General features: G+C 41.8%; 1 protein-coding gene and 1 long non-coding RNA gene across 8 annotated transcripts in view; one reads left to right on the forward strand and one right to left on the reverse strand.

Annotated features, from left to right (window-relative positions):
* The window catches only part of LOC148216854 (uncharacterized), a 37,639-nt gene extending 31,816 nt beyond the window's left edge, over nt 1–5,823 (forward strand). The window contains exons 2-3 of the long non-coding RNA XR_015794530.1: nt 2,219–3,023; nt 5,015–5,823. This is a non-coding gene — a long non-coding RNA (uncharacterized LOC148216854). The remainder of the gene's footprint in view (nt 1–2,218; nt 3,024–5,014) is intronic.
* TRIM2 (tripartite motif containing 2) overlaps nt 1–14,550 on the reverse strand; it is a 72,824-nt gene that overhangs the window by 23,584 nt on the left and 34,690 nt on the right. For all 7 annotated transcript variants that reach the window (XM_088132740.1, XM_088132738.1, XM_088132735.1 and 4 more), the window contains 3 exons: nt 9,411–9,648; nt 2,385–2,536; nt 465–645 (listed from right to left, as the gene is read on the reverse strand). In XM_088132740.1, coding sequence (XP_087988866.1) covers nt 465–645; nt 2,385–2,536; nt 9,411–9,648 — 571 coding nt within the window. The remainder of the gene's footprint in view (nt 1–464; nt 646–2,384; nt 2,537–9,410; nt 9,649–14,550) is intronic.

Below are 14,550 nucleotides of genomic sequence, written 5' to 3' on the forward strand. Positions count from 1 at the left end.
CCATCTCTGCCCTTTGGCCGTCCTGCACAGCAGCTCTCCTCGGCGGCGGCACTGGGGGTGCTGGGGCTGAAGTAGAAGCCTGGGGCTTTCAGCAGTCTCAGCTGGCTGCTGCCACCCTCAGGCCTCTACTTCAGCGCTACCGCTGCCAAAGAAATATGTGTATGCCCTGAAAATCCAACAAGAAATATTCATTTAAGACCATCTCCAATTATTGTTTCTTTCAAGCCAATGTTATAGCAATGTTTATGAAGCTGTTTATTTGTACAAGACATTAGTTACTACATAATAAAAATGAAATGGAGACAGTCAAATTTCAGTTGAATTCTGTTACTTTTATATGGCACGCTGGCCATTTCCTATGGTTTCTTCAGTAAAAGAGATTCCATTTCAGTCATTTTTCCCAATGATACTATACACCCATTATAAAACCAGCAACATTTTAGTGACAAGAATAGAGCTCTCACTTTATGTTTAAGGCCATAATTCACTTCCAGTTCCATAAGCAACACACTTTTGCGAACATTTAATGTCTTCTGGAGTTCATCAAAAGTAGAATGAATTTCATCTACAATGCTGGTCTTTTGGTTGGTCAGCTGATGGATAATTTCAGATATGAAATGCAATGCAGTATCTATCTCTGGAAGCCTATTAAAAAATAAGCAGTTAACATTTCAAATAGCATTGCTATAGTTTTTCCTTCAACATTCATGAAACATGGCATTATCATTACACAATTATTAAATTTTAAATAATTCTCAATCATAATAACAAGAAGAAACTGCACACAAAATGCCAAGCCATAGTTAAATATTATGTTTGAACGCAGTGTATTACAGATTTGACCATTAGGTATTTGCTTCTCCATTCTTTTTAGTGGGAAACATTTAATCTATTCCCATATATTATATATAATAGTTATCAATAAATAGATTTAAATTTAGATTGGATGCATGCTTTTTCAATGTCAAAAGCTGTAGCACAAACGTTAGCTGAATTTACAAATTATGCTAAGGCAGAATATAATTTGTTTGATTGTAGCTTAGTATTTTGTGTGAACCCAATCAACTGTAATTATTCAGTAAACTATAGCTTAGAGCAACATGTGAAGCAAGCACACACTTGGTGATCTTCAGGGACATAGCAAATTTATATACACATCTGGCTTTCTTAAGTTTTGTTAGCATTATAATTTTCAGACTATACAAAGTATTGTCAATTCTAGAGGAATCTTGAACTGTTTAACATGACAGCCACCTTCACTTGCAATTCTAAGCCAGAATTCATCAAAATTTCTGCTAACTTAGAACAAGCAGCATGCTCATGCTCAATACACAATTGATTCCACTTGCCTCCTCCTGTCAGCATGGGCATTAAACAAAAGCACACAGTTCTGCCTGTGATTTATCATTACAAGGAACAAAGAAATCTGGTTTGTCCTCCCATATCAAAACATCTGGGTTTGTTTAACTGCTCCTGCCAGCAGGAACCAAATGGAAAAACTATGCAGCAAACATCAGCACGCTGCTCATTCCCAATGAGCCAAAATCCCAAATAATTCTGGCCTGTATTTAGGTATAAATGTGGCCAATGAATTTTACAATATACTGGCTTATTTATGAATCTTCTACGTTTTTTGGCACCAAGTTTTAAACTAGGGGTCCAAAAGTGGCCTGTGTGGCACGTGCAACCTATCAGTCTTCTTACATGGCCCCCAGCAGATGGGGTCAAAAGTTTGGTCCCATCTTTGCATTTTCCTACCTGTGAACCCCCACTTCCCGATCAACCTCTGCCTTCACCCACCTAGTTTTGGAATACAGACCTCAAAGCTTGGTGCAGCGCTTGAGCCAAGTGAATTTGTGTAATACTACTTTATAATGATGTTATAATTAGAAAATTTGGGTGGATAGAAGGGAAAGCCCTGAGGACTCAAAGGTTTTTAAGAACATAAGCCTTGGCTTAACATTATATGAATACTACCAATGTCTATTAAGCATTTATTTGGACTATTCTCTAAATAAGGTAAGGAAGAATGAAGGTATAATAAATCAGGGCTGGTGTTTTTCATTTTCAACAAAGAATATTATTTCACCTTATAAACTTTCTAAATTTCCATGAGAGGAAAAGTCCAGGAAGCAGAAGTCCCTTGTACATTCTCTCAAGAAGGTCACAAGTAGCATTTTCAAATGGCCATAAACCATGATCTGTTTTTGTTTTTCAGAACAGACTTCTGCAACATGACACTCCCTAGTTATGTGAGACCCATACTCTTAGAATTCCCAGACTCATGCTCTGGAAATTATAACCACAACTCATCTGGAAGGTGCCAACCTGGAGAAAATTGCCCTAACATGCAAGTCTATAATCAGGAAATGTTTCAGTTTCACCTTTTGTTCACAGCATCTAATTGTGTTTGAAGAGAAGCCTTGTGTTGTTCTACTACATCCTTAAGAGGGACTGTTGGATGTTCTGCATGTTCCCCTTCTGTACATTCCTGGCACATGGCTGTCTCACAGGATTGACAGTAAAACTCCATCAGCTGATTAAAAATAAGGAAAAATGTCTGAATTTTTGAACTCAGAAGTCTGCATACAATATTGACATCTCACATTAATAGTAATGTTGGTACAACTCACTGAATTCAAGAAAAGGAACAAGAGTTATTTCTAATTCTTGATATGATGCATTTCAATGCAAAGTTGTTTTAAACCAAGGGCATGCAATATTTCTCAAGCCAAGGGCTGCACTTAATTTTTGAGGGGTATGTCATTGAGGAACATTCCAAAAAGCAGGGCCAGAATAGAAAGTAAACTGAATAAATTAGCTTTTATATTGAATTACAGTTAAATTGTTTAAATAAAGTAACAGGAATATTCCCAATGCATGTAATCTTTTCTCCCTTCTGTTACACTAGGCAACTTCTGGAACCTGGGGCCCAGACTGTACACCCTTGCTTTTAATTGATCATTTATCTTTATTGATGTTTCAGTTAAATCCAAAGTAATTTCCTCTCTTTCTTCTAAGAGGCAAGTGAAGCATTCTGGGGCAGTTTAATCATGATATAGATTGAGTATTCTTTCAGTTCTAGATCCTACATATTCAAAGGTTTTGAAAATGAATGCAGTTTCAATCATTTTCTACACCATACCTGTAAATACACTATTAAGATGACTTTTTCCCCCCTGCCTTCAAGTTGGTCATGACTCTGGTGACTACCTGGACAAGTTTAGGCAATTTTCTCAGCAACCTTTTTCAGAAGCTGTGTGCCATTGCCTTCTTCCTAGGCCGAAAGTCATTCAGTTGGCTTCATTCCAAACAAGGACTAAAATTCATGGTCTCCCAATTTTTAGCCCAGGACCTTTAACCACTACACCAAACTAGTTTTCACTGAGATGACTAAGATTACTAAAACAGTTACCAGCTATAGACATTCAATTTGACTACAACTGCTCTTCTATTGCATCTCTACTCCAATGTAAAGCTTAATGTGTTCACAGGACTTGTACTTATGTAAGTACAGTGATGCCTCGGGATACGAACGCCTCTGCTTGCGAATTTTTCGGGTTACGACCAGCTCTGGCCCCAAAATTTTACCTCAGTTTGCGAACTCCGCCTCGGGGTACGAGCCATTTTCCGCCCGTACCACGTGGTCCGCGGCCATTTTCTGCCCATGCCACGTGGTCCGCGGCCATTTTTCCGCCCGTGCCACGTGGTCCGCGGCTGTTTTTCCGGCCCTGCCGCGTGGTCCGCGGCCGTTTTCGCGCCGCGCCGGGCTGTTTTCGCGCCGCGCCGGGCCGTTTTCGCGCCGGGCCGCGCCGCGCCGGGCCGTTTTCACGCCGCGCCACGCTGCACCCGGCCATTTTCGCGCCGCACCACGCCGCGCCCGGCCGCTTTCCGTGTGGTCCATGGACGCCAGAACGGATTAACGGTAATTACATTGAACCTTATGGGAAATTGCCTCGGGTTGCGACCAAATTCGGGCGGAGGGCGGAACGGATTAACCGGATTTACATTGAACCCTATGGGGAAATTTGCCTCGGGGTGCGACCAAATTCAGAGGGCGGAACGGATTAACCGGATTTACATTGAACCCTATGGGGAAATTTCCTTCGGGTTACGACCAACTCGGGATACGCCCAGAGTCACGGAACGGATTAAGTTTGTATCCCGAGGTACCACTGTATGTATAGGATTGCAGTTTTAGCCCACAACCCTATGCATATTTACCTAAATGTAAGTTCCAATGAATACAATGGGGCATCCTCTAAGTTGATATGCACAGTACTGTTTATTGATAACATTAATATCAAATACTGATAACATTTATTTTACAAATTCTATATACAAAACAAAAGCAAGAAACAAAGTCACCAAAATTGTTTTATGTAATAAACAGCTATGCATAATAATGTCCAATAGCATTGAAAATTACCCCATACTTATACAAATACAAATAAATACAATCTTACTGTTCTATATTATTTAAAGCATAGCAAATTACTCTTCAGTGGGTTTATTTTCTCTGTTCTTCAGTCTTAAATAAAACTGTCATATCTTGTGCTTTAGGAGTATTAAGTTACTTCATAAATTCCTAAAGCATTACTGATACCTTCTGCAATACACATCAAAATAGTATCAGCTTTGCATTTAATGAGGCCCATATTTCTGGCACAAACATATTTAACAGAAAGTAATATGTACTGCTTAGGTTGACGTTTTTAAAGTTTATCAGACTTAAAGTGCATCTGTTATTTCTCAAACAAGGCAAGAGCAGATTAAAATAAACTACACCAGTGGGAATGCCAGTACAGCCAAGGTTTTCTGGCAGTTTAATAGAAATAGAATCAAGAATTTCATCTATTAATGGATACTTATTTCATATTAATGTATTTCTGTTCAACCTCCTTAAAAAGAAAGAAGTACCATGAGTAAAAGAGCTTTAAGATCTCATAAAAGCAAGCATAATATTTATATAACATACTGAAAAAGTTTTTTTTTTAAAATATATTTCTTCTAGGTACCACATAGAGGAACGATTCAGATGACACACTAATCCTTAAGACGGTTTGCAGCAAATAAGGAACATGTTGGAGCTTGCTGGTCCCTACAGCTGAGTCAGCCTTCTCACAAAGAGCTGCGCTAGTAAAATTGCAGCAAATCCAACTGCCCAAAGATGATGCTAGAAACCAATGCTTTGCAATATATCAGTTTTCTATTTAATTAATTCTTTAAAATATTAAGAATCATATAAATAAACAAATAAACAAAATTGTCAAGTTCAAGGAATATGGTGCATATCACAGAGGTTATATAACTTATATACCTAAGCCTTAATTTGTGGTGTTACCAGAGATGTTTACTTATTTATCCCTCAAAAGCCAGAGACAGAAGACAAGAACAAAGTGTGGTTTTTCCTTCTGGCTGGTACCAAAAGTTCCTGATTCATATATGTTAATGATTAATATATCTTAATCATAATGAAATCCCTGTTTGCTAGCCAAAACCACTTGTGGGAAGAACACCTGTGGCAAGTGTGATCTGAACACATACTATTTGTTTGCTGCTAAACTGTCTCACAGCTTAGATATTGTCTGAGTGCAGATACATACTTATACTGTACTTTAAGAGACAATATCTACTTTTTAAAAGAATATTTCTGAAAAAGAAAAAGATTAGTTTTTGAAGCTCTGAGATTATGAGTTAGACAGTTCTTCAAAATAAAAGCAAACTCCTCAAAGGTACTGAAATTATTCTCTGAATGTAAACAATTACAAATCAAGTCAAATCTTTATTAAGGTCATAGACCAGCATAAGGAGGGTGGGGTACGGTCAATTAAAAAGCAAAAAAGATAGATTATAAAAAAAATGAAAATTATGAAAAGCTAGAAGTTATAAAAAAAGATATGTATTAAAACAGAAAGTGTATGTGTATATGTGTGTGTGTGTGTGTGTGTGAGAGAGCACGCATATGTACTACGTGTATGTATCTGTGTGTGTGTGTGTGTGTGTGTGTGTAAGTGTGTATAACAAGAGTCTAAAAGAATCTAAAAAGACAGATAGGGGCATTATATGGGTGTAGGGGAGCATAAAGGTTAGTATGTGGAAGACTATATTTATCAAATTACAGAGCACTCTAGTATGGCAAACTAGTTGCTCATTAAGACTAGTTTACAGCACATGTCATTGTCCGATTAATTTTAAGCACTCCTGTGCAGAACCTGGCAACAGTGTATGTTGTAGTAAGGTTGGTATCTGAAAGCAGCAGGGAGGTGTACAACTGTCTTGTGTGCCCTGGGTATTTATGTAGTAATGATGAGAGATGGCTAGTATGAATGTCTCTGTAATTATCAGGCCCAGCCCAAGGACAGCAGTGAAACAGTCCAGTTGAGTTCAGTTCCTTTACTTGGTTACACCTCATAGATAGAATCTTGCCAGATTAAATCTGTACTACTGCAATTAGTGGATATACCCTGGGAGATTCTAGAGAGTGGATATCCTGAACTTTTGTTTCCCACATTCGTCCTGCAGACTCTGTTGTCTTTTGTTTCCTTTCCCTTCCTGGAATACACTCTCTCCTTCCTGATAGCCTTGCTCTCTGCTGCAATCCACTACAGTAATACAGGCACTGGAGAAGCACATGCTCTGTTGTTTCTGTGTGTCCAGAGTCACAGGAGCATTGCCTCTCCACGTAAGGAATCTTCCTGTATCAGCCTTCAAGGACAGCTGAAGGTAGGACATGATATTGCACCAGAGTAAAGGCCCTCCAGTGTTTAGGTACTTTTTAGTTAAGCACACCATAGGGTAGGCAGAGTACCTGTTGGATTCCCAGGCAATAAAGGCTGGGGTCCTGGCTTTATGCAGAATGGAGGACTACCCCCAGGGATTTGAAGCAGGAGACCTGCTCAATCTTGTGGCCATCAATGCTCCAGGAGTGGCTCTTGGAGTTTTTGAAACATTCCACAATTTTAGCTTTCTGATAATTCAGTTCTAGCTGGTCTTCTTTGCAGTACTGCGTTAGTGCTCTCAGTGCTCTTTTAAGGCCAATAGGTGTTCTTGAAAGTATTGCTGCATCATCTGCATAGAGTAGAACAGACATGTGCTTTCCAGCAAGTTTTGGGGAGTGAAAGTTTGTGTTGTGGAGATGGCCCACCATGGAGTCAATACAGAAATTGAATAAGAGTGAGGCCAATATACAGCCTTGCTTGATGTCTTTCTCAATTTCAGTGGCACCAGTGAGATGGCCCTGGGGGTGACATCTTACTTTGAGTGCAGTCCTTTCATGTAGCATACATATTAAATGAGGCAGATGTAGGTCAATTGAGGGTGCCTCCAGTTTTTTCCACAATTTAGCTCGGGATATTGAATCAATGTTACTTTGAAGTCTATGAAGGTGGCATAAAGGAAGGTTGTGTTGCAGAAGGAGTATTTTTCAATGAGATGATGGAGTACTACACACTGACAAATGGTGGATTGGCCTTACCTAAAGCCAGCTTGCTCCTCTGCAAGAATCTTTTCTTCTTCCAGCCAGTCCTGGAATTTCCATTGTAGGTATCTTGCATAGAGTTTGCTGATTGTGTTGAGGAGGCTGATCGGTCTATAATTAGCAGGACCAGCCTTTTCTCCATTTTTTATATATAGGGACAATGTTCACAAGCCCCCAATCCTTGCGGTTTTGGCCATAGGTGTCAATGCAGGTAAAGAGTGAGGCCAGAGTAGGGGGCTAAACAATTACCTAAAACTACTTATGCTAGAAAAAGATTCTATGGTACAAATCAATCTCTGTAACCTTTATTCTTGAGGGTCTGAATTTTTGTATTACTACTACTACTACTACTACTACTACTACAACTAACACTACCAGGACTATTACCAAGCGAAAAACTGCTGTATAGACTATGTAGTCCCTGCCCCCCAAAAACAAACAAATAAAAAAAGGTGTGGGCAGAATTCCAACTCACGTAACAATGTATGATCCTGTAAAACATGTTTGTCAATGAAGCACATCAAGGTTCTTATTTGTGGAGAGGTACAGAGTACTATGAATTACATCTAGAAGATAAAGTGATACTTGAAGGTGGTGCCTAGTGGTAGATAACTGAAGTGGTTGGAATAGGGAAAGGGACAAGCAAGAAACATGCTTTGTCTCTTATCTCTGAAACTCCCACCTTCATTGTTGGCCATAAACTACATTATAGTATCTCTGTAGTGTTTAAGGATTTCCAAGACTTCAATGTGTTTGTGTAGCAAGGTTGCCATATTGTTCACATTATACTAGCAAACTTTGCATGCAGTACAATATGATGCAGTACAATATCTGCAGTACAAACTTTGCATGCAGTACAATATGATGCAGTACAATATCTGCAGTGAAACCAGTCTGACAGCTCAAATGGAATAATAAAAATAACACTGTCCGTATGCTTCACATATAGCCATAGTCCCTTTTTGGCACATGCAATTTTTTTTCTTCTTACTATTGTTATCAGAAATACTGGATTCAGGGCTAGATTCACTACTGATTCAATAAGAAGGAAGTTGTATGGTTTACTAGAATATTTATTTTGCCATACCTGGTTGCAACAGTTAAATTATGAAGTTTTGTATGCAGTTTTGTAAATAAATTATGAACAAGGATTACACAGGCCAAGGGCATGAAAGTATTCATGGAGACAGACAAGATAGATTTTTTGTTTCTCAATAAATACAGTAATTTATGAAACAACGATGTAAAAGAAGTAATTCATCTTTGGACTCAATTGCTTTTAATTAGTGTTAGTCAGTAAACTCCATTTAATTAATCCACTTAGGTTAAGCAAAAAAGTACTGAATTACGTAATTACTACACTAAACAGCAATTAAAGCACATTATTAAATGATTTCATTACTGTGTTAGCACTTTTCAATAAGCATTCTATAAAACAAAAATATAAAGGTAGTCCTCATTTAGCGACCACAATTAGGACTGGCAACTCGGTCATTAAGCTAAGTGATTGCTAAGTGAAATGCAACTGTGCTTGCAATCTTCCTTCAGCTTCCCCTTGCTTTACAGACCTGCAAAGGTTGTAAATGCGAGGATTGGTCTCAAAGTTACCTTTTTATCACCGCTGTAACTGTGAACAATTGCTAATAAACAAGGCAGTAAACAAGGACTACCTATTAGGAAGACTCCAGACTGTATTCTGAAAGAGTTAATATAACACACTCTCATATATGTATGTATACACACACAATTCCTCCTAACTCGCCTCCTTTAATATATTTAACTATACAAATATGCAGTCACAATGGAAAATAAAATATTGTTTTACCAAAATCAATTGCATCTAAAGCAATACATTTTCACTTTTAATCTCAGAGTTCAATTTCTTTTCAACGGTCAACTGATAAACCTTATGGGAATCTAATCCACTTACATTTCCCTCATGATTGGGGCAGGAAAGTGGCTTCCCTGAAGCTACAGCTGTGACAGTCTCCAAGATGGCAGACTCCTCAATACTGCTGTCTGGAGTTCGCTGCAGGACATCCATCAGGTTGGTGATGAAGAAATTGTTTTGCAGTGCAGAAACCCCTTTCTCTGGAAGAATTGATGTCTGCCGGCACACTGGGCAAGAAAGGGTTAAGCTGTGAGCTGGAATGTAATTCTGTAAACACCTAATGAGGATAATAAAAAGATGAGCAATCATTAGTATCACTTCATATTTCCAATTCTGCAACTCATCTTAGTAAAAGAGGGTAAACTCTTAACCACTTAAAATTTGTATTCCTCTGACAATGATATAATGAAATAGCTGCACACCTTAAAAAGGTGAAACAGAAGGAAGGCATCCCTGAAAGAATGAAAGAAAATAATATTTTATATACTCGGATTACTGCACCCCAAAGAAAGTCAAAACCAGGGGTCAACACCACAGAGGTCAATACAGGCACTTACTACACAGCACCCTAAAAAGACAGCAATCTTGCAAAATGTAAGAACTCATATATCTTGCAATATACAAGAACTCATATCAAAATTTCATGCGATTTTGGCAATTTTGTGTGACAAATATTTGTTAATAACCATATGCACACATGCATAATGTTTAAAATATTTATTTATCATATTTATACAGCCGCCCATCTCACACAAGGTAACTCTGGGTGGTGTACAACAATTAAAAAAATAAAACAGAAAAACACCTACTGTACATATAACAAATTGTAAAAACACACAAAACAGGAGGGGATAAAATTAATAAGGGAGCCATCATAAAATCTCCCCGGCCCCCTGGGAGCCCCAGGCCTGATCACATAGCCAGATCTTGAAGGACTTACAAAATGTTAAGAGGGATGGTGCTAATCTCACCTCTGGGGGGAGAAGATTCCACAAGGTGGGCACCATAGCAGAGTAGGCCCACCTCCTGGGACCTGCCAAATGTAATTCTCTAGCAGACAGGATCCTCAGCATGCCTCCTCTGCCAGATCTGATGGGACGGGCAGATGTAATCAGGGAGAGGTGGTCCCTCAGGTAACCCGGCCCCATGCCATGAAGGGATTTAAAGGTCAAAACCAGCACCTTGAATTAGACCCAGAAGCAAACTGGCAACCAGTACAGCTGGCAAAGCAGAGGTGTAATGTGTACTACCCTAGGGGCACACATAACTGCCTGCACCACTGCATTTTGCACCAGCTGAAGCTTCCAGATACTGTTCAAGGGCAGCCCCATGTAGAGCGCATTACAGAAATCCAAATGGGACGTGACCAGGGCATGAGTGACAATGATTAGGTCCCTCTGATCTACGAATGGGCACAACTGGTACACAACACAAACTGTGCAAAGGCCCTCCTAGCCACGAGTGCCACCTGCTCTTTGAGCAGGAGTCGTGAGTCTAAGAGGACCCTGTGATGGAATGGACTTATGAAGGCCAGGCTCAGGGAGATAAGTGTGTTCTTAGCCCCCAGCAGGAGTGTGGGAAGTTCAAGAAGATGAGGTTGGCAGGAATTCACGGTGTTGTGGCTGGCTGGCTGGCTTGGGAACTAGGGTTCAGTCTGGGGAGATTTTCTGTCTGGAGGTTGTAGCTAATAAATGCAACAGAACTGCATTTGCATTGTCTCTTGGAGTTCTTTGGGCTGAACCTGACATCAATCTCCCCAAAGAGATGGGGAGCCTCATCTTCTTGAACTTCCCATGCTCTAGATGGGGGCTAAGAACACGCTTATCTCCCTGAGCCTGGCCTTCATAAGTCCATTCCATCACAGACCCCCAGATTGTGCACAGGGTCTGTCTGGGACAGTCCAACCCCATTCAGTACCAAAGATGGCATAACTCTAGCGCCAGAAGGCCCCAGAACCCACAGCCACTCAGTCTTGCCAGGGTTCAGTTGAAGCCTGTTGTTCATCCCAACAGGATGAACCCATCCAGACCCTCACAGCCTCCAGGCACTGGGATAAAACATTTACAGCATCACTTAATTCGCCAGGAGTAGAGATGTATAATTCAGTATCATCAGTATACTGATGATACCTCACCCCATGGTGATGGATGAGCTCACCCAGTGGCCTCATGTGTATGTTAAATAGGAGGGGGAAGAGCACCGAACCCTGTGGCACCCCACATAATAGGGGCTGAGGGCGGGATCTCTCCTCCCCAACCACCACCGACTGGAATGGGCCTTGGAGAAAGGAGGTGAACCAGCAAAACATAGTGCCGCCCACCCCCAAACCTCTGAGCCAATCCAGAATGATACCATGGTTAATGGTATCAAAAGCCTCTGAGAGGTCAAGTAGGGCAAGGATGGAGGCACAACCCCCATCCCACCCTCGCCAGAGATCATCCAAAAGTGCGACCAATGCTGTTTCTGTCCCATACCCAGGACTGAAAGAGATCCAGATAATCTGCTTCATCCGAGGTCCTCTGTTGCACAACCAGCTTCTCAATCACCTTCCCTAAAAAGGGGAGGTTAGATACTGAATAAAAATTGTCCAGTATAGTGATGTCTAGTGATGGCCTCTTGAGCCAAGGCCTCCTTAAGAGGTGAGGGAACAACCCCCTCACTCAAAGATGCATTAACCATTGCTAGAACCCACTCGCAGGACACTGCCCAGGCTGCTTTTACAAGCCAGGAGGGGCATGGATCTAAAGAGCAGGTGGTTGAGCTCACAGTTCTAATGACCCTGTCCACTTCCTCAGGTCCAACAGGTTCAAACCATTTCCAGATAACAGGGCGAGACTCCTCCCTAGGCACCTCCACTGGACCTGCAGTAAAGCCAGTGTCCAACTGAGAATGAATCCAAGTGATTTTATCTGACAGATGCCAAGAAAATTCTTCTGCACATCCCTGCAGAAGGTTCTCCGAGCCATCCTTACCCAGGAAAGCTCGTGTCACCTGAAATAGGGCTGCGGGGCAGCTATCTGCGGACGCAGTAAGAGCGAAGGAGTAATGACGCTTTGCCACCCTTATCACCACTAAGTAGACATGAATAGCCACTCTAACCTGTGTTCAGTCAAGTTCATCCCTCATCGGGCACCAGCAACGCTCTAAACGTCTTTTCTCTTGCTTCTTCTGTATTAGCTTTTCTGTAAACCATGGAGAGTGCCGGGATCCCCAAGACAAGAGAGGATGCATGGGAGCGATCCGATCCAAAGCCTCAGCTGCCCCTTTATTCTAAGCGGCTACCAAGGCTTCAGATGGACTGTGCAGCAGACCAACAGGAACAACCCCAGCTCCCTCTGGAACCCATCTGGGTACATTAGTCGCTGGGGGCAGACCACTCTAATAGGTCCAGCCTCCCTGCAGTGGATAGTGGTGCTAGGGAATCCCACTGTGATCAGGGTGTTATCTGACCATGACAAGGGGGGCACCAAAAGCTCCCCCAATTTCAGATCACATAGCCACTGTTCTGACAGGAACACCAGATCTGGTGTATGACTACTGTTCCGTGTCGGGCTCTGGATGATTTGGGATAGGCCCACGGCCGTCACGGTGGCTATGAACTCCCAAGCCCCCTCAGACCCCATCCCTACAGAAGGCAAATTGAAGTCCCCCAAGACCATAAGCCTGGGGAACTCCATTGCCAACCCAGAAATGGCATCAAGGAGCTCAGGCAGGGAAGCTGCTGTGCAGCAGGGAAGCCGGTACAACAGCAACAATCCCAACTGATCCCTAGAGTCCAACTTGATGAAGAGGGTCTCACATCCAGTGACCTGTGGTGCAGTGCCCCTGAAAGGTGTAAGAGATTCCCGGGTGACAACTGCCACACCTCCACCTCTGCCCCGACTCTTGACTGATGCCACACCTGAAACCCAGCTGGGCATAATTCTGCGAGGGCTACCCTCCCGAATCCATCCAGGTCTCAGCGATGCATCCCAGGTCAGCCCTCTCATCCGTGATTAAATCACTGATGAGGAATGCCTTATTACAGACTGACCTGGCGTTTAGAAGCAGCAGCCAGAGACCAGAGCCTCTGAAGATCTGCTGACAGGGTAGCGGGGCCAAGACTGAGGGGTTGGAACACGAAACTGGCAACAAACAACGGTCCCACGGTCCCCGGGAATGGCCTGCTCCCCATCTTGCACCATGCCCATCTTGCACCATGCCCGTCACCACAATATTCTGGCCTGCCCCCATGCCCCCAACACCAGCCCCATCCCTATATCAACATCCCTCAATTCCCAGAACCAGGGAGCATCCATTGTCCTTACCAGCCATATCTGGGAGGGGAACTATGAACATACTCTTTACTCCAAAGAGTCTTTGAGATGTCTCATAGCTTCCAGCCAGCGTGCCAATCACCTGCACAGTACCAGATTGAGAAAAGCTGCCTTAGAGCCTAAAGCACATTCATCGTTTTGCACTGCTTCCCAGCCTACGGTGGGTCACAAAGTGGCTTAAATCCTCTCACCACAGGTAAAAATTAGCTAGCTATAGCTTTCAGCTAAAGGTAAAGCTAGACTGAATCTACCTATGATAGCCAAAGGCATACGGCTAAGGCTGAACTGATTTCACATCATAATTGCAGAGACTATTGTTAATTATCATAGGAATAAAAATTATAACATCATTAACATATGACATATATTGGAGGCTTCTGGTGTGGAATGATGGTGGGTTGATGTCTCCGAAAGAGTGGAGAGACACTGTGGTCAAGAACACCAGCTGGATGGTGGATTCTGGCCAGCGTAATCCCCTGCATTAAAGGGCGATCATTAGATAACCCACTTGCATTCCAGATGGCTGCTCCCTGTGGGTAAACTGCAGAAATGGAAGTTTTTGCAGTCAGCTCGGGGGTTGAGCAGCCAGGAGTCTCAGGATTCCTTCTACGCTCACAACTGTGGTGGAGCCTATGCAGACATTAAGACTTGCCATCCTCATTTCTTAACCATTTTAGGAAATAATTAATCTACAGATATAGAGAGATTTCCTTTGTGGCAAAGATAAGACTCCTTGCAGTGAGTTAAACCTTCTTTCAGGATTACCAAAAACAAAAACAAAAAACAAAAGAGAGACTTTAAGGATTTAAACATTTAAGAAACTTTTAATTTTCTTTTAAGAAAAGCAAAGAGAAGATTCAAGA

The sequence above is a fragment of the Python bivittatus genome, unplaced genomic scaffold (genome assembly GCF_059951505.1).
Source record: "Python bivittatus isolate LINGU-HERP-01145 unplaced genomic scaffold, Pbiv_v1 ctg000070_np1212, whole genome shotgun sequence".
NCBI lineage: Eukaryota > Metazoa > Chordata > Lepidosauria > Squamata > Pythonidae > Python > Python bivittatus.